Source organism: Helicoverpa zea, chromosome 26, assembly GCF_022581195.2.
Source record: "Helicoverpa zea isolate HzStark_Cry1AcR chromosome 26, ilHelZeax1.1, whole genome shotgun sequence".
Taxonomy (NCBI): Eukaryota; Metazoa; Arthropoda; class Insecta; order Lepidoptera; family Noctuidae; genus Helicoverpa; species Helicoverpa zea.
In genome coordinates, this window is record NC_061477.1 from 7,812,733 (window position 1) to 7,837,430 (window position 24,698).

The 24,698-nt window shown below is 35.3% G+C and overlaps 2 protein-coding genes across 4 annotated transcripts in view; one reads left to right on the forward strand and one right to left on the reverse strand.

Moving 5' to 3' along the window:
- LOC124642932 (ALK tyrosine kinase receptor) overlaps window positions 1-11,030 on the reverse strand; it is a 29,074-nt gene extending 18,044 nt beyond the window's left edge. For 2 of the 3 annotated variants that reach the window (XM_047181702.1, XM_047181701.1), the window contains exons 1-6: window positions 9,787-11,018; window positions 2,099-2,187; window positions 1,630-1,748; window positions 893-1,097; window positions 378-459; window positions 101-167 (exon numbers count right to left, since the gene is read on the reverse strand). In XM_047181702.1, the coding sequence (XP_047037658.1) occupies window positions 101-167; window positions 378-459; window positions 893-1,097; window positions 1,630-1,748; window positions 2,099-2,187; window positions 9,787-10,408 (1,184 nt within the window). In that variant the 5' untranslated portion in view covers window positions 10,409-11,018. Of the gene's footprint in view, window positions 1-100; window positions 168-377; window positions 460-892; window positions 1,098-1,629; window positions 1,749-2,098; window positions 2,188-9,786 lie in introns of all 3 variants that reach the window. The other variant, XR_006985834.1, reaches the window with a different exon arrangement.
- A 275-nt stretch (window positions 11,031-11,305) lies between these two features.
- On the forward strand, window positions 11,306-22,837 carry LOC124642933 (transmembrane channel-like protein 7). Its single transcript, XM_047181703.1, has 7 exons — window positions 11,306-11,459; window positions 11,879-11,916; window positions 12,025-12,120; window positions 13,526-13,718; window positions 16,073-16,180; window positions 17,420-17,520; window positions 17,967-22,837. Exons 4-7 carry the CDS (start codon window positions 13,538-13,540, stop codon window positions 19,968-19,970), a joined length of 2,394 nt encoding a protein of 797 aa, XP_047037659.1. The 5' UTR covers window positions 11,306-11,459; window positions 11,879-11,916; window positions 12,025-12,120; window positions 13,526-13,537; the 3' UTR covers window positions 19,971-22,837.
- The last annotated feature ends 1,861 nt before the right edge of the window (window positions 22,838-24,698 follow it).

The following is a 24,698-nucleotide window of genomic DNA, read 5'->3' on the forward strand; positions in this document are numbered from 1 at the left end:
ATTTCTTTAGTACATGGTGTTGTTAAACTGCAGTCGAGATATTTATTTTTAATTTAAACGAAATGAAATAAAGTCAGCAGTGAAGACATAATATACTTACTGAGGTACATTCTCAAACCCGCAGGTATCTTGCTCGAAGTTGCAGTACGATCCGAATGGCATTTTGTCTGAAACAAAAGATAGTTTTTATGTAACGATAGATCATAGAATATTTGTTTTCTATAGAGCCTGCAAAAGTCTGTGCGTGTAGGCAAAACTTCTTCTTGCACAGACACCTTAATATCCACATTGACTCTATGACAATAGCATAGTATTTGCATTTGTAATAGATTGAAGATAACGGTAGGTAGTAGATCATCAATTTAATATAAACTTACCACAATTCTGCACTTCATCGCTTCCGTCATCACAATCCTTGACTAGATCGCAAACTTGCTGCAGCTTGATGCACGAATATTTCTGAAAAGGAAAGTACATTAACTTTTATACTAGTGAGAAACCTGAGTATCAGCTATGATTGCTGTCATTGAATCCGACCAGGGGTTGCTCTAAAGAGTTATCGCGGCCCTGGTACACAAAGGGGCTTCAGAAAAAAGTATAATTCATTGACGATAATGGTATGTCTTGATTACCAGGTAACTGGGTTGAAGAGGTCAGATAGGCAGTCTTTCCATGCGAAACACTGGTAATTAGAACTACATTCAATTAGGCTGGAACCGAATCCGAGCCCAATGAAGTTAGGAAAAGTCTAGGCAGATGATAGTGGTAATTCTGTTCTAAATATCAGTTGATTTTACGGAAATTAGTCCTGCATCATCTGCTCTAAAGGTCCTAGGGTTTAAATATTATCCTTTATTATTTAACGTAATCTGAACTGCTTAAAATTACTCACATTCATAATCTGACACTTCAGCTGTCCCGCCACACACTCGCCATTGAACACGGGCGGTTCCGGCACGCACTCTATCATGCGTATATTGTCTATGGCAATGTGCGGCAGTGTCTGCGAGAGGCTCACGTAGGTCGGACGTGTGATCTCTATGATAATCCGGATTTCCTGCTGCACCTTGCCTATCATGAAGCGCATTGGATGCCAACTGGAAATTTTGGTGGGGGTTAGAATTTTGAAGTGGTAAAAGTTTGATATCTAGGCATTATTGTTCCTGTGTTACTTTACGTATGTGATTTCTTCTTAAATGAACTGTTAGCATTAAGCATTGCATTGCATTATACATCATTACACAGCAGCTGTTTTATATTTTTTGTCGTTTCTTAATGTCTACTGTAATAGCCAATAACACAAGGACTTTTCTTTAAATAAACTTTTGACATAATTAGCAAAAAATTTTCAAAACTTGGTGTTAGCCATATTTAGTATTAGATGTTCCCTGCAGATTCATCCGCCTGCTGAGAAACCTAACTACTTCCGTCACCCCTATAAAAAGTGACCGACATCCCTTCTCATTCTCTTGGCTGTCTTATATCACATGTTTAGAACAAAAGTTTTAAGCGTCAAAAGCCCCACAGAGTCACTATCACATTTATAATTGTAGTTCCTATTTCTTTCAGTTCCATTCTATCTGGCAAATGTCACTAGTATTTGACCTTTTTGTCCACCGTTTTACTTACATTTCGAAGTTATTCCCAGCTACCTCCTGCAGTATCCACTGCACTCCGGACATGGTAGACTCGGACACGAGGCGGATGCTCGCGTTCTGCATCTTACTCTGGTGGAGTTTCGCTTCGAACTGGTTGAAAAGAGGAAAGTATTAGATTTACCTAATACAGGTATTATTAGGTATACCTAATTACATAAGTTATTGCAGTTCGCACAAAATAAATATTCTATTTTGCCTTCGGTTGGACTATACCGCAAGTACGGATAAAAAGTAGCTTTCAGCTTTCCTCGAAACTCTGTTGCAGCTCACTCGATGTGAAGAAGAATATGAAGAAGCTTTCCAAGATAAGTGCGCAATCTTACACAGAACTAAATATTTTTTTGAATCAGCCATATAGGTACATTATGAGGTTCCTGTCTTCAAACCTAGAAAGAAGCTATCTAAGATTAGTAGATAGATACTATAAATTAGGTTCTTACCTTACAGAACTCCCACAGTCCTCTGAATGGCGGTGACTTTATCACCATGTTCTCCATCGTAGGATCCACGGCCAGGTACAGGAAATGACCTGAAGAAAACATTATAATATAAGTTCATAAAACAATAACAGGCTTTAAGGTATATATAGCTATCATGTTAAGATTAGGTTCGAATGATCAATTTATCATACTGGATCCAACGAAATTAACGAAATAGGAACACTTATCATCTGCATGCCCAACCTCTTCCCAATTATGATGGGTCCGATTCCAATCTGACTGGTTTCATGTGCAATTTTCAGTTTTCTGGCTTACTACCCGTAACGACTGACAAAGATGTTCCCTCCGAACCGCTGAGGAACTCATCATGATAAGATAGTCACATTGGTCAAAGATCCACGGAGCAACCGCCAGTCGTTGGTTAACCTTACGGTCTATCGACCCGTGGTATTTATTTTATTTGAAGATACTTTAGCTACCGTAAAATCACTAGAGTTCATTTAAGTGATCGCATTTTGCTTCATGCTACAAATCAACAAATATGTTCACACACAGATGTTAACAATTTGACATGTCATCTGCATTTACTTGAACATCAAACTAAGCTATAAGTAGATGATTTGATTACCGTGTATTTAAATAGAGGTGTGAACAGTTTATAGCTTGCCATATGGGCAGGAACGGTTGCTTGCAGGACAGTCACTATGCAAAATAATGTATAAAAGGGTCATTGTGTTTGGTGCACAATAAACTTACTACTTCCAAAGCGTTGTTAAAAAGTAGCCTACTTATACTACGTTATGCTGATATTTTAAGCTAGGTTACTGCGAATTTCATGAAAATATTTCATATTTTTTTATTATACCTAAAAGAATAACAATTTATCAACTTTCACATTTATAATATAAGGACGAAAGGATAAATCCTCAAACTAGTTTCTTTTAAAAAACCATGCTGTTCAATATTTAGAATTGAATATGCCTTGAACACATAGTTCTTTGCTGAATGCGCTGATAAATGACTTATATTACACTGTCACAATTTTGCAAATCGGACCAGTAGTTCCTGAGATCCATACAAACAAATATTTTACAGTCTTGTACTTCTGTGTTCACCCTCCAAAGTGAAGCGAGGACATCTGTCAGTGGTGGGCGGGAAAACGATCAATTTAGATAATAAAACGTAAGTGGCTGAATTCTGCCTAATTGGAACTTCATCGTGTTACGCCACGGGGAAAGGGGGATCACAAATATGGGGAGAGTATTACTTGTGTACCTATATGTACAATCATCTTCAGTATTTATAACTTTTTTTTGTTTGGGAAATCATCAAATGACCCTCTCCCGCTGTGGGTGCAGCGTGAGGTGTCAGACTCTTACTGACTAAGGGTCAATTCCCACTGAAAGAGCAGCGGCCGGCAGCGGCCGTAAGAGCACGGAAAATGTAAGAGCGCGGCGCGGTGCGGCGCCGCGCGGCGCCGCGCGGCCCGCCGCGCTCGCGCTCAATCCCTTGCAATTACGGCCGCTGCCGGCCGCTGCCGGCCGCTGCTCTTTCAGTGAGAATTGACCCTAAAACCCACCATGTTCTTTCTAAAGCCCTTTATGTACCAGCTCAAGCGATTATAACTTAAGTATAGATAGGAACTGAAGTTGATAAAATCAGGGACTTATAAGTAGGGATAACGATGAAAATCTGAAAATACAGGTTCCAGATTATTCATAAAAGACTTGTAAGTTTTATTAGATCCGAGTTAAAATGCGTCAATTACCATTCTGTTTTTCAGTGAGTACATTGAAAGTTTTAAATTCAAATAAGCATAATATTATTATGTGGGTGTGTGCTAACAATAAAAGATTTTTGCAAAAACCTTGGGGAATTAGTAATGCGATGGAAAACGGGGAGTTTATTAAACTTCGCTAAACTGAAGGTGGGCGTGCAGACAGCTTTTTTGTTTTTACGGGAATTAATGAACAGGATAGAGAGCGTTAAACATCTACTTAGAAATGTTTGTGTAAAATCTATAGGTGTACTTCATAAAGTTGTTTATTTCAACGCACTAATCTCAGTAACTTCATGCACCAATTTGAAAAAAAATATTGGGTAGATGGCCTTCATCGAGGAAGGCCTTTTTTTAAACGACGTCAAAAATCATCAAATGACCCCTCCCGCTTTGGGTTAGCAGCGGAGAGGGAGTGTCAGACTCTTACTGACTAAAAACCGTCGTGTTCCGTCGTAGGCCTTTTATGTACAGGGCCGCGGTCCGCGGCCGCGGCCGCGGGACGTTAGTTTTAGCTAGCTAGTCATAAATGGATAATTTACTTGAATCTAAATAAAACTAAAACGCTTTTAAGATTCGCCCAGGCCACAACCTATTTTAGCCTTATGTCCTGAGACATAAATCATCATTATCATCATACACAATTATGTACATCTAATTCAGTCCCAATTTTACCATAAATGGGAAATAGTCAACTAAAACGTGAAGTCCTATTTTTACTGAAGTTAGTTCAAAAGAGGTTGCAAGCGTGTAAACAGCCAGTACAAAATCGTCTCTCACAAAGGAAACGCCTAATCACTTAACATCTAAAAGTGTGAAAATACTTAAATAACTTAAATTCGCAGCTTAACTAACACCCACCCGTCGCTAAGTATAATAAACCCTCTCTAATTGAACTGGCAAGAGTTTAAACTATTATTAGAATTCGTCGAGACGGTGCATCCAAAATAATTGCTTAGAAAATGGCGGGATTCGTGACGTGGCGGACAGAGACGCATTTTGTATCTTTTATGGTATTATTGTCTATAGATTTTAGGGTAAAATTGCTCTAAAACAATGAAAAAAAAGGAAGATACCAAAGAATAAATATTTCTTTGGTAGGTTCCTGAGAAGTTATATTATAAGATCTCATAGAATCTAAGTCATGTCCAACTGATTTTGGAGTCAAAATCAACATTTAGTGTCTTTATCAATCGTTATATGGGTTATTCTAAGTTAAGAAGTACTTTCGACGGCAACGACAAAAAAATACCTTTTTTTTCAATAAACTTTACAAATAACCTATTTATCACTTAAAACTAAATGTTTCCTACGTGGTCACTAAAATTTATTGCAGAAATTTACGTAATTAAGTCACAATAAGCTCTAATATAAGAAAAATATCTCTCCCCTGGTCTGTTCCCCAACCTAACAACAACTAATTATTATACATACATACAACTAATTATTAAAATACAAATATATTTGTATTTTAAAATATAATAGAAATATATTTGTATTTTTATTATTTTTGGGAGTTGAAAGTTTAACAATGCACGCGGGTCTCATCTCTCATAACCCTACAATTTCTTCGTATGCGTCGCTTACGCTTATAAATTTGAGTCTATCTATCACCAACTTGTTGAACTTGTATATTGACACCTAAAAAGGGTGTGTACCTTTTGTGCAAAAAACCTCGGCAAATACTACCCAACATCATTTGGTAATGGTTCCCATCCTCGAGGTGCCAGGACCGCATAGCTTAGAGTGTTATTACCACCTTCTAAAGTTATTATGGTCACAATCGTACAAAAGACAAACCAACATCATTTGCAATCAGTTTCCACTCACGAGGTACCAGGACCGCATAAAGCTCAGAAGTCAGAATGGTCAATCCAACTTCTAAATTAAACCATAAATAGGTCACTTCCTTCTAAAATAGTCGTTGACACGTGTATCTTATATGCGTGTTTATATACAAAACTATGTAGTTCTGATCTGCGGTTTAACCCAAGTCAGAGAAAATCAGTTCCTGTATCTGGATAAAAAGTGGTCTAATGTCCATTCTCAAGCTGTGTAACCTTAAATCATTTTAATCTGTTCAGACGTTCAGCAATTTTGGCATAACAGCAAGCATGGAAGAATGATTTTTTAGTTTGTTTAGGTTCCACGCGTTACCATATTACTCGGGAAGAGTGTAGCTTTCCAACAGTGAAAGAACTTTTCAAATCGATTCAGCAGTTTCGATTTCGAGAGATCGATTTCAAATAATTTTTCCTTTTTATCATGCTATATTGTTAGGATATAGATAAGTGAGTATTTTAAAGTCGTTTATATAAATCCCACCCAAAACAAAAATGTGAAAGGCTGCCAAGTTCGATAATATGGGAATGCTTCGCCTATAAAAGAAGTGAGATCTGAATAAGTACCAAGTTCCATAAACATACCTCAGTTAAAAATAGTTACTTTTTAATGATGTTACTTGGCAAGCTTTCACACACCTTGTTATAAACACCTACTAAACGCAATGAATCAAGTATATCATTTTCTATTAAAACTTGCCAAGTAACATCATTAAAAAGTAACTATTTTTAACTGAGGTATGTTTATGGAACTTGGTACTTATTCAGATCTCACTTCTTTTATAGGCGAAGCATTCCCATATTATCGAACTTGACAGCCTTTCACATTTTTGTTTTGGGTGGGATTTCATTTATTTTTGTAAGGTTGTTTATTTTAATTTTTTCTTATGATTAAGTTAGTTAAGGAAATGTCTTATTTATACTATCTTTCAGATTTTTGAATATGCACTATGCTTCTTACAAAGAAATGAACTAGATTAACTAAATGGACTAGATTTACCAACTGAATGACATGACATATTATCATATATTATGTTCGTGGATCAAAGTTACACATTCGTTATTTTCGAAAGTGACTCACACTTGGCCGTTTTCAGATTTTTACTTTACTTTGACTAAATACAAACCTTTTGTAACGAATTTCAGATCGGTACGACCATTCGAAGATATATTATATAAATATAGATGAATTTAGTTCGTTTTAGTTCCTTAGGGGTATAAAACACCTTCATTATTTTGAAACCGACTCACAGTTGGCCATTTTCAGATTTTTCCCTTTACCTTGACATAAAGACCTACCTCCATGCCAAATTTCAAGTCAATACGACCATTGGAAGTGGTCTAGGTTTTTGATGAGTGAGTCAGTCAGTCAGTCAGTCAGTGAGTGTATAGTAAAAATAGCGATTTTCTGACGTCAATATCTCAAGACCTACTACAGGTATATTAATGATTTTTTTTATTTTAGATAAGTGAGGGGTTCTCAACAGATACTAGAAATTTGATATGCGTAAATAAAATAGATTTTGAGTTATAGGGGGGTCGAATTTGGCCCGAAATGGTTCGTGTAATATAACCCACGGCCGGTGTGTCGCTTTTTTTTGCTCGAACTTGGCGGACACACTGCCGTGTGTCTAGATAACAACCATAAACGGATTTTGATGAAACTTGGCAGTAACATAGACTATTTTTTGTCAATATTTTTTTTTATTTGAAAAAAAGATCAGTATTTTCAAAGCTAAACTGTCGGTATGTATGCAGTCAACAGTGCCACATGGGAAAGTTGTCAAAAATATAAATTCTATAATTAAAGTCAGACGTTTCGTCATAACGCTGAAGTTTTTCATCGAAGGCCGAACACTGTTTGTTTTGACTGCACAAATTAAAGGTTACTCATACTTTTTATTTTACGAGATCTAATGGTTTCAATCGCTTCATGAGGGAACTAATTCCAGCATCTGGATAAAAAGTAGGTTGGTACGTGAAATATAAAATATTTGGGGATGTTTGTTATTTTTACAGGCAAAAATAAACATCAGTTTTCTGAAAATAACTTTTAATACAAATCACGCTTAATTTTCACAGTCAACAGTTATTTTAAGAAAAAAACTAGTGTTTATTAAATGTAGCCGTTGAAAATAGGCCTCACTGTAACTTCATAGACTTTGATGTTTTATCCGAGTGCGGGAAAGTAATTTCCTCGGGAGGCTAGTAAGCAACGGCTAGCAAAAGCTGACATATGTAGAAAGTATCTATCTATTCAGATATTATCTATTAATTAAGTTTCCCACTATAAAACGCTCTAACACAATCAACTAGATATTCAAATCCGAGTCTGTATTATTAAATGCAAATAACAAAGGGAAGCTAAAAATACCCTCCGTATGTATGTATGCAACTAGTCTCTTGCACATTAACGCTTAATATTGTTAATTAAATGGGCTGAACGCCTGCAAGCCATTTGTGTAAATACTGAGTTAAGATTTTTTTCCATAACTGATTGAACTGCTTTTAAGCACGATGAAAAGGCTGATGATAAAGTATTAATTATGATAATATTAGATGAAAAATATGTCTTTATAAATCAAATGATCCCTCCCGCTGTGGGTGCAGCGTGAGGGAGTGTCAGACTCATACTGAGTAAAACCCACCATGTTACTTCTAAGACGTTTTTTTTTAAAAACATACACTTATGTATTTACTTTAACATTTTTATTGCTAGTAAGGATTATAGCTAGTGTTGTTACTTGCTAGGAATATAGCTTAATTTCAGAATAAGATAGAGCCGATAAGTATGGGCTACTCTTTATGTGCGGGAATAATTTTCCTTAAAATGCGAGTGAAACCGTGAGATGACCTTAGTATGTAATTTTACAGTTATTAATAAAAACCTGTGAGTATTGCAAATAACCTTACAAATAAACTAGCCAGTTCTTCATAAACCTCAAGCCGAACCGCGTAGGTGTAACAATAGTGCGTCGGCTAGGATTCGAACCTCTGACCTTTCAGTCAACACCCAGCAGGCTGTAATCCAATTATAAACAAACAGTATGCTGTGTTAGACACCCCCACTACTTTGTGGGAGTAATCATAAGATAATGATACCTTGTGATCGTCCTTTATTGGTTTGGTTATATTTTTTGTCAAAAATTACTACCAGAATTTGTACATACCCTCCCCAAAGTCCACTCTTTCTGTTGTCAATTAGTGACAAGTCAAATGATCAGAATGGTACTTACATTATTTTCCCCCAAAAAGGAGGAGATTTTCAATTTCGACCCCTTTCCAAAAGCATTTTTATATTCCCTTCCCAAAAAGTCTCCCCTTTTTCGGTTCTTAATTTGTGACAAGGCAAAAGACCATTAGGCAAAGCAAGCAAGGCAAAAGGCATATTTTATTGTCCCCAAAAAATGGGGGGGGGGGGGTTCAATTCATCGTAATATTTTGTGTTATTGGTCCACTACATGGCACAGGCCTCTTCTCATACAAAGAAGGAACATGTACATGTGCAAAGCTAACATATTTCTTTTTTTTACGTATCCTATACGATTAGTAAACATGAAACCAACCCCCTTTATTTTGCTGAATTTTAATTAAAATTTCCTAGATTGATTGATCTGATTTTTATGTATTTCTTTAGCTTGCAAAAACCAACAGAAAAGTATGAGACACGCGGAAGGGTTTCGGGTTTTCAGAAGCCAGAAAATCTGACAACCAGTCATACCAAGGGGTAACAGAGTTGAGGCAGTCAGATAGGCAGTCGCTCCATGTAACAAACTGTTAATCAGATTCATTTGATTAGACTGGTAGCCGAACACAGCATAGTTGGGAAAGGTTAGGCAGGCTGATGATGCAGGATGCTAAACAAACCTTACTACACAGATTTATAGAACTTCATACATAACAAAGTTTCCCCAAAGGTAATTTGAAAATCGCAAAATTTTGTAAATATACGCGAATTACGAATCTCGCAGTAAAAATGCGTTAAAAATACATTCAACCTATTTCTTCAATATCTTCAAAATATCCTAGAAACAAAACAAGCTAAAATAAGCCTTATATCGAGCACTTACCGTCCACATTGCCGTCAGCATCATGCGCAGGTCCTGAGAACTTCATGCCTCTAGTAGTCTGGTTCATGGAGACCACATCAGCAGCCGTCACCACCTTGAAGCCCAACCCGTGGCTGGATACCGTGGAATTCCACTGCCACATGCACATATTCGCAGGATTCTCCGTGCCATTCTTCTCAAAGTTACAGTAAACCCCCGTAGCTTGAGAAATATAGGGGTTCTTATTAACAGCCTCGTACATTGGCCCATTTGGCCGTAATATCTTCATCTTCTCGTTGAGGGAGACGGTCTCGTTGTCCGTGAAGGTCTTCTGGTTGATCGCGATGGCTCCTTCGTTGTCGTTCAGCATGGCGTTGTACTTGTTCTTCTGGTTGAGCCGCAGCAGCTTGTCGACGGCTAACGTCTTGTCGCCCCTCCGCGACTGCCGTCTATCATCCGTCCTGTTCATGAGACTGGTGAGCTTGTGGAAAGAACCTCGCTCCTTCCCCGGATTTGCACTCCTATACTTCTGTTGCGTCTCCGCCTCCACGGTTTTCTTTGTTTTATTCTCTTTTTCGACCTCATGGTCGCCAAGTACGATGGCTACCACGACCAGCACAGTGAGAATCTTCCCAAACGCCATTTAGTGGGCTCGTTTTGTTTCTAGATGATATGGCCGCACTGAGCGGTCGGAACAGCGGACATTGTGCGTGCTAACACTCATAACAATAGTTTAAACCAGAGTTCAGTGCGAAATCGTTTGCGATTATCTCGTTAAGCGTGTAGAGTCGGGCGAGCGCGCACGACGCGACTTTGGAAAACAGCCAGCCGTGGTGTCGGCGCGGTCGATACACTCGTGCACTCGTACATGTTGCAACAACACTCATCGGACCCACCACATCTAGCCTGCACACTACTCCTAGCGCACTGGGGAATTTTCCGTTTTATCTCGCACACCCTCCACTGCCCCTGGAAAATCGTTTCTAATGGACGACACGGGCCGAGCGACCCAGCATCGCGATACGCCCAGACACAACGACTTATGTATTTAACGCACAGCCACGCAACACGGTTTGTTAAGATTTCACTCCGATATATTTTAACACGCAATTTATCAATTTACAATAGTCTTAATACGTTTTAAAATCCATATAACGAGGTACGTATTCGCGGTCGGAGTCCCGTGCACAGCGCCACCGCGGGAGTATGCGGAACTAAACGCCCGCGGACAGAAATAATCATTACTTTTCGCGAGATGTGATCTTGGAGCGGCGTCTGTAGGGATGCTGCGCAGGTGTAGTCCCGCCCCGGCCCGTTCCCGGGCTTTTCGCGCAGGATGTAGTCGCATCGCTCACCGGATATTGCATTGGCTCATTACGATCACTGCTCACGTAAGATACCTCCGATTGGCCGTACCTACAGGTGGCCCCTCGTGATAGGTCGACGGTGGAAATGCCGCGAAAATGCTCCAATCGCGAGCCGAACCGGATATTGCATGAAGAAAATTTCCTCAGAAATTTGTTTACGCGAACGGCGGGTGGTCGTCGGGTTTTTGCCGACTGCGGATATCAGTTTAGTGTTTTTATCGGCTCCCTAGCTGTTCATTTCCATATAAAACGTCATTACGATCTGTGCGGAGGGATTGATTGTAATCTCGTTGGAAACAGCGCGACGGACGCGTTCCATTTATAAAAGTGATCGATAAGAGCTCCCATTGTTTATTGTTGAATGAAAAGTAATGCTTCCATGTAATCGTTAGCTAACAATATCTGTTTTTGATAACGACGAAAAACGTCAATTAACATAAGTGTGAATAATAATTTGATAAAAACAAATGAACATTTTGAATTAATGCATTTTGTGATTGTGAGTGACAGATTCCCGCAATTAAAAATGAACATTCCAAGTCACGTAACTGCCACAGTACGTACTAATATTGACACAAAAGTTATTTAATTTCATGAACTAAAAGCCCCATCAACAAAATATTTTAACATCTCAAACGCTTGTTTATTATCTTTACAAGCTTACCTAATCATAACATTTCGGATAATTCTATAAATAATCTGACATGTAAAAATTATTACGTTTCGTTCTTCGGTTCGGTTCGCAGTTTCCGAACGATCGCAGACAGACACAGACAATCATGCAGTACGTACCACTCCTTGCGTTGTGGATGTATACCACAGATGTATACTATTTTGGTCTCGAATACCTGCATTTTGTAACTAATTAAACGTTAATTTATTTATTTTACAGAGTGGTTTAGTTACTAGCTCTCAACAATGTTTTGTGCCCGTGAAGTGACGTGGGTAATCTAACAGTGGGATAAAAATCTATTGTTTATGTTATACGGTGAGTGTCCTAACAGTACCTTTGCCCTTATTTTGAAAAAAAGTAGAGAAGGTTATCAATGCTTTGTGTTCTGAATATGAAATTGTTCTCAATATTTGCACACTGGTACTATTGTGGATTTCAATATCGTGAAATAGTCCATTTCTTATTTTTTATTGATCAATTTCTATTTCTACTAATTGGAACAGTATGAATCATAAATAAAATGATTTGTTTAGCTTGACTTGTTAATCATAATCATCTAATCTACGCTACCGTGGAATGATTAGATCTCAGTAGATTTAAAATCGACATTTTACATGTTAGAAGCCAGAAGTCATTTGTATAAGTAATAATTAAAACAGGTATTGTAAACAAGATTTTACAGTTTATTTTCCTGCTTTCTATTCCTTGTTTAACTCATCCATAATGAAGCTAGCTGTTAGCTTGTATGTTATACCTCTAACTTGTAAAAAAATTCTTGTAGTAATATTTTTGTACCATGACAATGCTTTAAAATAGCTACCACAAAAACTGTGAATGTTTTTTCTCACGGCAGTCCTTGAGGCATTTGAATAGTACAGTTGTAATTATTGTGTTAATCTCTTCTGTTCATGTATAAAAACATAATGTCAAGTCTAAATGTTTAAAAAAGGAAGCTTGTTTTTTATGTTGCTACTAAATCTATAGAATTTGTTTGTTTGCTTGAATGCGCCAATCTTAAATCACTAGTCCAGTTTAGAAAATTTGTTTAGCTTTAAATAGCCCATTTATCAAGGAAGGCTGTAGATTGCTCTTTATCTGGGGTGCACAAAAAAGTTCCCATGGTATTCTAGTGAAACCACTGGTGGACATCAGTTATATCTAAATTGGTTTAGCTTTGTCATGAAATATCATGATATATTATTTGAAAATCTTTATTGCAAAACTATTTGTGATTCTCTATAAACTAATCTGGTGTCAAATATGGTAAATGTCTGCAATATAAGGTGTTATGTTATCCAATAACAAATATATTTTTTCCTGTATCATTGTTCCTACCTACTTCATTATCCCCCATGCTGAAAATTCTAATTTTAAAATTGACTCTGTCCAAATCTACCTATACACAGTTAATTCAATTTATTTACATTTTATTGTTTTGTTAAAATTGAAATGATTCGTTTTTTCACATTTTACACTATTGATTCACAATTTTACACTTACTTTGCAAAGTAAGAATAACAGATACTGCCGGATATGTCAAATTACCTAATCCTTCCTATCACTCACGCCCTCACAAATCACTCACTTTTTGAGAAAACTATGTGAAAATCAATGCAGTATTTTTTTAGTTAATCTGGAATATATATACAGATTCTTATTATTTCCTCTTAATAATTTCTGTGAACATAAATGAATCATAAAAAATAAACCTCTTTCACAGATGCTCTGAAAGATGTCAGGCGGCAACTCAAAAAACAAGGCTCGCTCCAAGAAGCAGGAAGGATGGGAGGAAGCCGGTGGAGAGTTCTACCAGGAGTTGTACCCCGGTGGAGAGCAGGAACTCTTCGATAACCTGCAGCGGGCTGATGCTGCTAAATTGGCTACATTACTGCCTTCAAAACAGGCTCGGAATAGTAAGTTCCACTAGAATAATTAGCGAATGGATATTATATAAGGGAATCTAAATCTGACTATTTACATTGGTCTATATAAATTGGTAAATCAAAAAACCTTTTAATAAACAAAACGAATGTTACAATCCAGTCTCAATGGAAAAATGACACATTAATAAAGCAACGTCTTACAAAAACTTAACTAAAATGTCATCGCATTTGTTCTCAAAGTATGAAATACATATTTAGTATTTAAGCAGATATAAGTGTTCTTTAAATATGCTTCAGAATATACTCATGGAACTAAATGATTTCTGTAAGTAGTAGTAAATTTTGATGTGATAGATTCGTGGTTGGGTCACCATTTACTTCCAGACCTGTTTTGGACCACCATTGTTTTTAATTGTCATCATTTTAGAATTTTGTTTTGTAATTATTTTATATTAAGATCTTGCTGTGCTGTCTAGAAAGAAGTAAGCATTCGCTCCATGTGGCACACTGGTACTCAGCTGCATCCGGTTAGACTGGTAGCCGACCCCAACATAGTTGGAAAAAGTCTATACAAATGATGTCATATTTACCAGGATATAGACAAAACAAAGAACAACCGACACATCCGTGTTCCGTTTAGTTATTATCAATTTAATTACAATGAAATCTTACGATTTTGATAGAATCGTTTTTATCGTACATTTTTAGTACCTGATTAATGACTTCTTAGTGCTTGATAACCGATTTCCAGTATATTATCGTGATTTCTTGATAATAGTTAAAAACAATAATATAAAAATCATGTGACGTTGTATCCTAAAATTATCGCAATATCAGAACTAAAATTAATATAAAGTCATAAGTGCGTTTATCTTTGTTTGACCATGACGCTCATCATCATCTCCCGATCAGCCTTTTCTCAACTGTGTTGGGGTCGGCTTCCAGTCTACCCGGATGTAGCTGAGTACCAGTGTTTTACAAGGAGCGACTGCCTATCTGACCTCCAGGCTAACGCTATTTGACGCTAATATTCTAAAATGCCAAAGCCGCTTTAGATGAAATTCGGGTAACACGGGTCTATATTTAGATCTGTGTAACAACAAGACATAAATAAAATAGCTATTAAGGTTATCGCACTTTCGTTTGATTAACTTATCGATAGGAAACAAAGTTATCAGTACAAATAACATACTATTGAAAGCAATTCAGGCTAACAATATAAATCTTTTATATCCTCTCAAACGATTGGGAATACCATGCTGATAACCATTATTTGCTAGATAATATTTATACTACCTATACCTACTGACAAAAATTATTGTCCAGATAACATATTGTGAAGTCAGTAGTAGACAAATTCAGACGAGCAAAGTCAAATGGCTACTAACTTCACAATTGATTTATATGAATTATTTCCGTTTTGTCATTGTTCCGATTCGTCATCAATATTATCCATAACATCAATTCCCGATTTGTCACCAGACCAAAATGATATGTTATTTAATATTTGAGTTCCAATTTGTAACTGACATAACATATTCGATTAGCAGTCTATATTTTGTCTCGATACGGGAAGTAGCTCCCACAAGACGCGAGCGAAGCACTAATACAGTGAATACCTTGACCACATCCGTGTAAACGTATTTGGGAAATCTTTTAGTCACATTTATCCCAACAATGTCGTATAACATTGTTATTAATTACTATAGTTGTGTTGTAAATTTTCCTCAATATACAACTGGTCTAAGAATGCTGTAAGTGGTATTTTATGCATGAAAAATTTTCATCTGTGAATATCTCATGAAAAATAAACGATTTAGGACTAAATATACAATAATTTATATGCACATTTGATTACTGAAAAAACTATAGATTTCCTGCTAAATACTCTTCTTAATTATTTACTTCATGGTATGTAAATAGCTGCTCGATTAACTCATCATTTGAAAACACCTTTGGCAGTCGTTACGGGGAGTAAGAAGCCAGAAAGTCTGACAACCAGTCTTACCTAGGGGCACTGGGTTGCCCTGGTAACCGTTCAAAAAAGTCGTTAAGCCGTACTTAATTTGTTCATAAGACCTAGTGGTCGATTCTGCTAATTTTTCTCAAGCGACCCTTCTGTGATTCAATAATGAATTATATTGTCTGCAACTGATTGCAATACGATTGCAGAGTATACTACCCTATATGGCAGCACCAATTATTTGTCTTATATTAGAAGCAGAATCCCGCTGGTCAAAACTGCTATAAAATGCTGCAAAACAGAATTGAGCCCGTTTACCTTACCAAGCAAACAAAGATTTTGTATTTGAGTCTATCCTACTGACAGACAAAGAAACTTCCCAATGTCTATCATTAGTAACCCTATGAATCATTGTTCGCAGCCACGACGGTGAAGCGCGCGCGGTCTCAGAATGAGCGGCGGCAGTCCACCTATGCCAGGACCACGCAGAGCCGGGATATACATCTGTCTATGTTACCCGATTTATCCGGTAAGTTACATAAATCTAATGTAATAAAGAGGAAAATATATTTTTGTTTGTTTGTTGGTACCTTAACAGCTCAGAAACTACTGAACTGACTTGAAAAAATCTTTCAATTTTTTAAGCTCCAGCAGTTTTATCCACGAGTGAAATAGCATATATTTTTTCCGGGTACGGGGCTAGTTATGAAACAAACTTCTAAAAAACTGTTTATGTTATGCAGTTAAAAATAACTATTAGAGGATATGATAGAAGTTTGGATGAAAATCAGCACTTTTAAGTATCAAGGATTGTTGATCATTGTGGGAACCGAGAGTGCACCTGTGTCTGCGTAAATTCTTGTGCAATATTCTTTTTATTGGATGAAACGAGCTGCACCAACTCCCCAAGGGCATTCCTTTCTAAAATGTAAAAAAAAAAACCTTTTACATACTGATAAAAAGTGGCTCTTATTTTTTAGTCAAGGTCAATACCCTAGAATTTCCTATCAAAAAACTAGATTTGAACCCACCAAAAGCGAATGGCCACAGTCCTGTTCAATTAGTAAGTCAATTAACGAAAACACACGGGAATAAACTCCGACAATTAGCGTTTACCAACGGGTCAGGGTTTCGCTATCATTATCAGTTGTGTTTTCACTGTTATACGGATAACTAGTCGTTTGTGGAATAGTGTTTTTTGGAAATGGAAAGTATGAACGTAGAATTTTGTTTTTTTTTTGATGTTTGGTATTGTACAAAATATTTAGGGATACTTAACTATTTACTTTACTACTATTTACGTTACTTAATTATTTACCTCTAGCTATCACCAATTTTCAAGTTTTTAAACATAGTCCTTTTTGGATAAGACTAATGTTTTTTCTATATAATTTCCAATGAAAGTTTATAACGATATAATTTTTTGAAGTAAATAAGTTATAAATATTAACTTGCTACATTGTCTCCATCGACTACGTGTAAAATATAAATTCTACAAAAAAAACTATCTGTTTAGGAAAATAACACAACGTGAGATTATTACAATTTGTGCTTATCATAACTCAAATAATAACCTATTGTAGCAAAAATGCCTACGCTTCCTATAAATTATTTAATTTTGATCACATACATTGTTATTGGTACCCGGAGTAGGTATCTAAGTTTTCAAAAGATTTTTTTTTATTTAATGAACTATAAAATGTTTACTACTAACCTTAACAAAACATGTTGGACATTTAATTTAATATTTAAATCGTTTAAATTGCAGAGAACCTATCAAATGAGGAGCGTACCTGGGAGGAGATCATGCAGATCAAAGCGATGCCAGTTCCTATGAACCAGAAACGTGAACTCAAGGCTAGACTACAGGTAAATAACATTTTTACAAATACAATATCACTTCTACATGATAAGAATGACTGAAAGTAGATGAGTGTAGTGTTTAGGTATTAACAGATGACTATTTTTCCTTTATAGTCCTGAATATAAGACTGAAAATGTAATAGTAACAAAATTAATATCTTTTTGATTTTTTATTTTATTTCGCACATAATTTAAGTATAAGTAAATACAAAATTATGTGCGAAATAAACTTAGTCTTTTCAACTTTTCAAGTATCTAATGTAAGAAACATTCGATTTTGCAAAAGTCGAGTTGGTGCCAATTTAGCTACAAATAATGTATCCTGCAATCCAGTTAAACTTTATTTTTTACAGTAATTACTGTGCCTACAAAAAACCGTTCATTTCTAAGGAGACATAAGTAAATAAACTAATTACATAACAAAAATCTTACCCATACAATTTTCTCTTCAGAACGCCACAAAACTTCGTCTACAAGGGTTCGAACAACTTCAATGGCGACAACGGAAAGTCTGGCATCGATTCCGAATAAGATTATCCGAAGTAGTCGGAAAACTAGAGCTCTGGCAATCCCCCATGAAAGAAATAGAAGGCAAGTTCGGTACAGGAGTAGTCTCCTATTTCCTCTTCCTCCGATGGCTTCTATTCCTCAACGTTGCTATATCCCTTCTTATTATCCTTTTCCTAATTCTCCCAACTTCAGTCCTCAAAGAGGTAGAATACGACTGCGATGGGTACGAACCAAATTCTACCATTTGCTGCTCTCAATATTACCTAACAAAGAATTTGACGGATACCAATGTGTTTCTCGATGTGATCCAAGGCACAGGTTGGATGGAACGGACCATACTTTTTTACGGAGTGTATTCGGACCAGATTTACACGTATTTTTTAAACAATTTGTTCGAAAGTGAGCTCTATTATAACATGCCTATGGCTTATATTCTTGTCGCTATTTCGTGGGTACTTCTTTCATTAATAGCCATTGTGAAAACTGCCGCCAAAGGTTTTAAAGAGCGTTTGGTAGAAAATGAAGGTCAGTTTTATAAGTACTGTAACCTCGTGTTTGGAGGCTGGGATTTTTGCATCCACAACGACAAGTCAGCTAAAATCAAACATAAAGCGTTATATAACGAAATCAAAGGTTATTTGGAAGAAGAAAAATATAACGAAGAAAGGCAGTTAAGAACTAGGGAATCACAAATATTGATATATTTCAAACGTTTACTTATCAATGTAATTGTGTTTGTAATACTTATTGCTTCAGGGGTTTTAATATATTTCGCGTTTAATTACTCCACGGATAGATTAAATGAGGAAGTTTCCGAAAATGTTGAAGATGAAACTAGAATTGATACAAATACGACACACAGTGAAAAGTTTACCTTAAAGCTGTATAGAGAAGGTGGCATGTTCTTCGGCCAACTAGAAAACACGTTGCTAGAATTCCTACCATTTATATGTATAGTAGTTTTAAATCTTATAGTCCCAGAAATATTTAGCTATTTAATACAATTCGAGAGTTATACCCCAGCTCATGTGCTAATTATAACTTTATTAAGAACAGTTTTGTTAAGGCTATCGTCCTTAGCGGTGCTTCTAAGTCAAATGTATATGTACGTGAGAGATAATGGTTTCGTCTGTTCATACACGAAAGACGAATCTTCGTCAAAACTCGAATGTTGGGAGACATATGTCGGACAACAGCTATACAAGTTAATACTCACGGATTTTGCCGTACAATTTGTCACAACCTTCTTCATAAATTTGCCGAGAGCGTTCTTAGCACGACACACGAATAGTAGGTGTTTCAAAATCATAGGCGAACAAGACTTTTACTTGCCAAAACATGTCTTAGATATAGTGTACACACAAACTATAATATGGATGGGCTCATTTTTCTGCCCGTTTCTACCAATCATCGGTACAATATTTTATTTCTTAATTTTCTATATAAAGAAGTTCACTTGTTTGACGAATTGTACGCCGTCGCCGGTCGTGTATAAAGCTTCGAAGTCAAAATCTCTGTTCATGGCTGTTCTATTGCTGGGTTTTATTGCTTCCATTGCTCCGGTAGCTTATTCTGTTGCGGAAATATTCCCCTCTATCAACTGTGGGCCATATCGAGGTTATAACAACGTCTGGGAATTTGTCGTGCAAACATTTGACGGATTCCCATTCATTGTTCGGGAGTTTATCTTCAGAATGGGAACTTCTACGTTCGCTGTCCCGGCTTTTGCTGTATTATTATTCTTTTTGTATTATTACTGGGCCGTGGCTGCAGCGAACAGGCATATGGTGACAGTTCTAAAAAACCAGTTGGTGTTAGAAGGCCATGATAAGCAGTTTCTACTGAATAGATTGAGTGCGTTTATAAGGCAGCATCAGAAACGATGTGAGAGGAGGAATAGAGCTAGTTTTGCGGATGATGACTCAATTAGACAGAGTTCTAGGTAAAATTGTTGGGTGTAGTTTTTGATTGTAGCTGTTTATAGTACAGTGCAATTTTCCTAATTTACGATTCTGTTGTATTAGAATGATACTTTGATCTTAAACTGTGAATTATTTTTTAAAACTACATTTCCCTTCCTCTCTTTCAATCATTCGCTGTCCCTCTCTCTAGCTCTCTTTTCTTGGATCTATTTTTTCCCCCGTACGCGGGAACTTTAATTTCTATAATAATTCCTTACACGGTTTTTCTTTATCATCTCAAGCGATAATTGCACTGTACTATGAATGAACCATTAGGGTAAACTTAGCAAATAATTTTATAATGACTATGAAATAAACTAGGTAACTATGTAATATAATAACATAGAAATTCTCAGAAAATGCCATCATTTACTCTTCCTACTGACGCTTTACCTACATCGGGCAAAACCAAGTTAACACAAGTTTCTTTGTAAAACACTTTCTGACATAATTTAACCATGTTTTTTAAATATTCCACGATATTTCAACAGGCATAGTTTTACCTGACAAAAACAGTGTCAAAATTCTATAAAATTTACTTACAGAGGTAAATAAAAAACATGAAATTAAACTCGAAACCAACTACGACCGTTATTTTAGAATTCTAGCATTATAAGGAAAGTCCCTTTCGCTATGGCCAATAACATAACAATAGGACACGAACGAACGAAACGAAGACATTTGAATCATTTCACTTACTTTTCCCACAAAAGTGGTTAAAAAAGTTACAAAAATCTTTTCTTAAAAATCTGCCATACTGTGCCATGGTAGCCTTAAAACTTTATTTACTTAGCATTTTTTATTTATGAACTACATTCCTATAGTCTTACTTTTAAATAACAGTGCCAGGTTTAAGACTGACTTTTGTCCTATCTGAAGTCAAATATTGCAAGATTTTAGCGTCAATTTATCAATATTTTTTCTTCAAAACTGATATATTTATTATTCTGACAAAAGTTATTAATGGACTATTCTTTTTTGTCTTTTTTTTACTCAACTTCATGCAAGATGTTATAAGCAAAAAATTCAAAATTAACTAATTAAAAATACAAATGAAATTATTTAGTATTTAAAACGAAAATTTTATATGTGTATATTTGAAGTTTTTAGCGGTTTATGTATTACTGAAGGTACACGCACGTTATGTATAATGAATTAATAATAATTGTGTAGTTGATACCACCAAATGGCCATTTTCTGAACTTTTCAAACTCTGCCATTCCAAAATTATGTATTTTACATCATACGTTATATGTAGGATACAGTTTTGATATGGCAAACTATGTATATATTTATTATTGTACATAGTATACAAAAAGCAATTTAATTCAAAATATTGAAAAGATTTTTGGTCAAATGGAGCAAAAACGAAAATTCTAATTAATTTTCTCGGGAATTGGTTGGTGTCAACTACCCAATTAAAGCAGTTTTTGCGTTACCTTTAAAAGTGTCAAATTAAGACTGTTTGAAAATTGTTTATTCGTTCAAAATCTACGTCTTGCTCAAAAGAGTCTGACTTACGTACGTTATTTAGATGTTTTTTAGAAAATCTTTTGTCTCTTAATGCTCAGTGTAACACTATATTATTGTCTGTGTATTATTAATATTCTTAATTCTTAAGAGGCTCTCTTTTGTAAATCTGTACATACATAGCATTTATTAGAATAAGTAAATAGATTTTTTAGTGATCTCAGTATATTTATCAATGTAAGTTAGGACGACCCGTACGCTATATTAAAAACATATTTACACTTGATTATTGTTTATAGCATTATTTCACTCAACTTTAGTACAATTTTTATTCCTGGATTTAGATATTTTTTTCCTCAATGAAATGCATAATTTTATACTGGCTCTTGTCGTATTCAGTACAATTATTTTTTCGTTGTGCTAAAATTATCTAGTCGACCATCTTAGAAGCATTTATTAAAATATTTGTAAGACTTAACCTTTTATTGTAAATGGGAAAGCATAATGAAGTGATTGACACCGGAACTGACGTATGCCCATTTGGTCACACATGTACCTGTTTGGTCACACTTGTTCCCATTTGGTCACACTCGTCAGTGTCCATTGTGTTTCTCAAAACTGTGTCCATTTACATACTGAATACCGTCAACGTTTGCACTTTTCCGGTATAAAAGGTTCAGTATTATTCGTCACAAAATAATTATAAATAAAATGATAAATGCTGTATTTAAAAAAAAAACCTTTAGTTCCTTAGCGAAATTATCAAATACATAGAGATAACAATTTTGCGTTGTATCCAAAAATATGTAACTATATTTAGTTAATTTTATACACCTATTTATACAATAACAAAAATGTTCGTCACTAAGACCCAGGTGCACTATATAACTATATTGATAACCAAACCATAACCAGCCTCATACTTGCCGCCCATTGGTCAAATCGGCGATTTGGACAATTTCAAATGACTCGGTTATCGTTATAGTTAAATGGTGCAACATAACGTTAATATATTTTATACTAACTAAAGAAACCTAGTTGACAACTCAATTTTCAGTAGTAAAATAACATTAATTGAAAAACCTTTAGTTATCAATGTATTTAATAAAACTAAATGTACATAAAAATGTGTGTGTAAATTTTCGTCTATTAATATTTATTAAAATTGTAAATTAAAAAGTACATTTTATATTTATTTGTATGTTGTGTTGTTTTATATAAATTCGTCTTCCTTTTGTGCAATGTGACGAGCGACGTCGCGGGTTGTAACTTGTACACGTAGCAAATGTATTAATAATAATGTTACCACAACACACTGCCATAACATCTAAATTTTTATTCAAAATATGACATTATTATGAAAATAAACAATTGTACACTTTCTTATGTATTTCATTTCATCTCCTCAACTTGAAGCTATTTAAGAAAATCTCTCTCGGAAAACTACCGAATTCTAATGGAACTACAGAAATATAGCTTATAGTCCCCAGGCCAGCGAACAAATTTTTTTTTGATACATATACATTTAAGACTTTGTGAGTGTCTTCCTTACGATGAGTCCGACAAACTTTTCGAATGCGCAAATTTTGGTGCCGCTGCGTTTTTTAATGCTTGACTCCTGAAATTGTCGATATGACGTCACTATGGCTCTTCGTACATACACGTTTCATTTTTTGAGATTCGTTTAATAAAGTTAACTAGAGAATGGTGGTCAACTTGTCCGATAAAGATCGTGCTGCGTTTGGAGTGTCCACCATCCTGAAAATGTCGGTATGATGTCACTACGACTCTTCGTACATACAAGTTTCATTTTTTGAGATTTGTTTAATAAAGTTAACTAGAAAATTGTGGTCAACTTGTCCAATAAAGATCATGCTGCGTTTAGAGTGTCCACCATCCGAAAAATGTCGATATGACGTCACTGTGTCTCCCCATACATACAAGTCGGACAAGAATAACAATGATAGATAACATTATTCTAAATGCAAATATGGAATTGTCCGACAAATACATTGAGTTAAATAGTCAGTTCGACAAGAAAATGAGAAAAAAATATTACAATTGGAAGAAGTTTATTCTTTTTGTCAATTTCTGACTTAAATATTCTCGTGCATTATTTAAGTATATTAAATTGGCATACTACTTACCAATTTTAATTACTATTTTAGAAAAAGTAGCCTGACTAAGACGTATTGTTGATAGTTTATATTATGTTAAGGAATAATATCCCACATCTATTAATGGACTATATATCAATCAAAAGGTATTTTTAAGCGCAACATTTTGTCTCAACATACCACTTATCAATTCTTAGTATTTTCGAAGATATAGCCCAAATAAGGCGTATTATCGATAGGTTTTACTATGTTAGGGAATAATGTCCCACCTCTAGGTATGAACCATATGTCAATCGAAAGATCTTTTTAAGCGCTATATTCCGTCTTAACATACCACTTACCGATTCTTAGTATTTTGGGAGACATAACTGACCTAAGGCATATTATTGATACTTTACATTGTGTTAAGGAATAACATCTCACTTGAAGTTATGAGCCATATTTCAATCAAAAGATCTTTTTAAGCGCAAGGTTGTATTAGCATAACTCCGACAAATTGTTAGTACTTTAAAAGCTAGAGCTTTTCTAAGATTATATTATCGGTAGGTTCTGTCAAGCCATTACTTTTTTAGTAACAAATTATATATTATTTGAAAAACCTTTCCAAATGAAACATTTCGTGTTAACATAGGTACTTCCGACAAATTGTTAGTAGTTTAGAAGCTAGAGCTTATTTAAAATTATAATTATTGATAGATGTTTTCAATTAAATAAATCCCATCTCTAGTAATGGGTTATATATAATTCAAAAGACGTTTTTAAATGCAACATTTCATATTAAAAAAACTTCGGCGAATTGTTAGTATTTCAGAAGCTAGAGCTTATATAAGATTATTTTATCGATAGGTGTTTTCGAGTTAATAAATCCCTCCTGTAGTAATGATACATAATATCATTCGAAACGACTTTCTAAATGCAACATTTACTATTAACATACTCCACACCAATTGTCAGTAGGTACTTTATACCAAATCTTAAAATATATCTAGGTATATTTTCCGGACTGTGGACACTCCATATGCAGCATGATCTTTGTCGGACAAGCTTACCACAATTTTCTAGTTAACTTTATTAAACAAATCTCAAAAAAATGAAACTTGTATGTACAAAGAGTCGTAGTGACGTC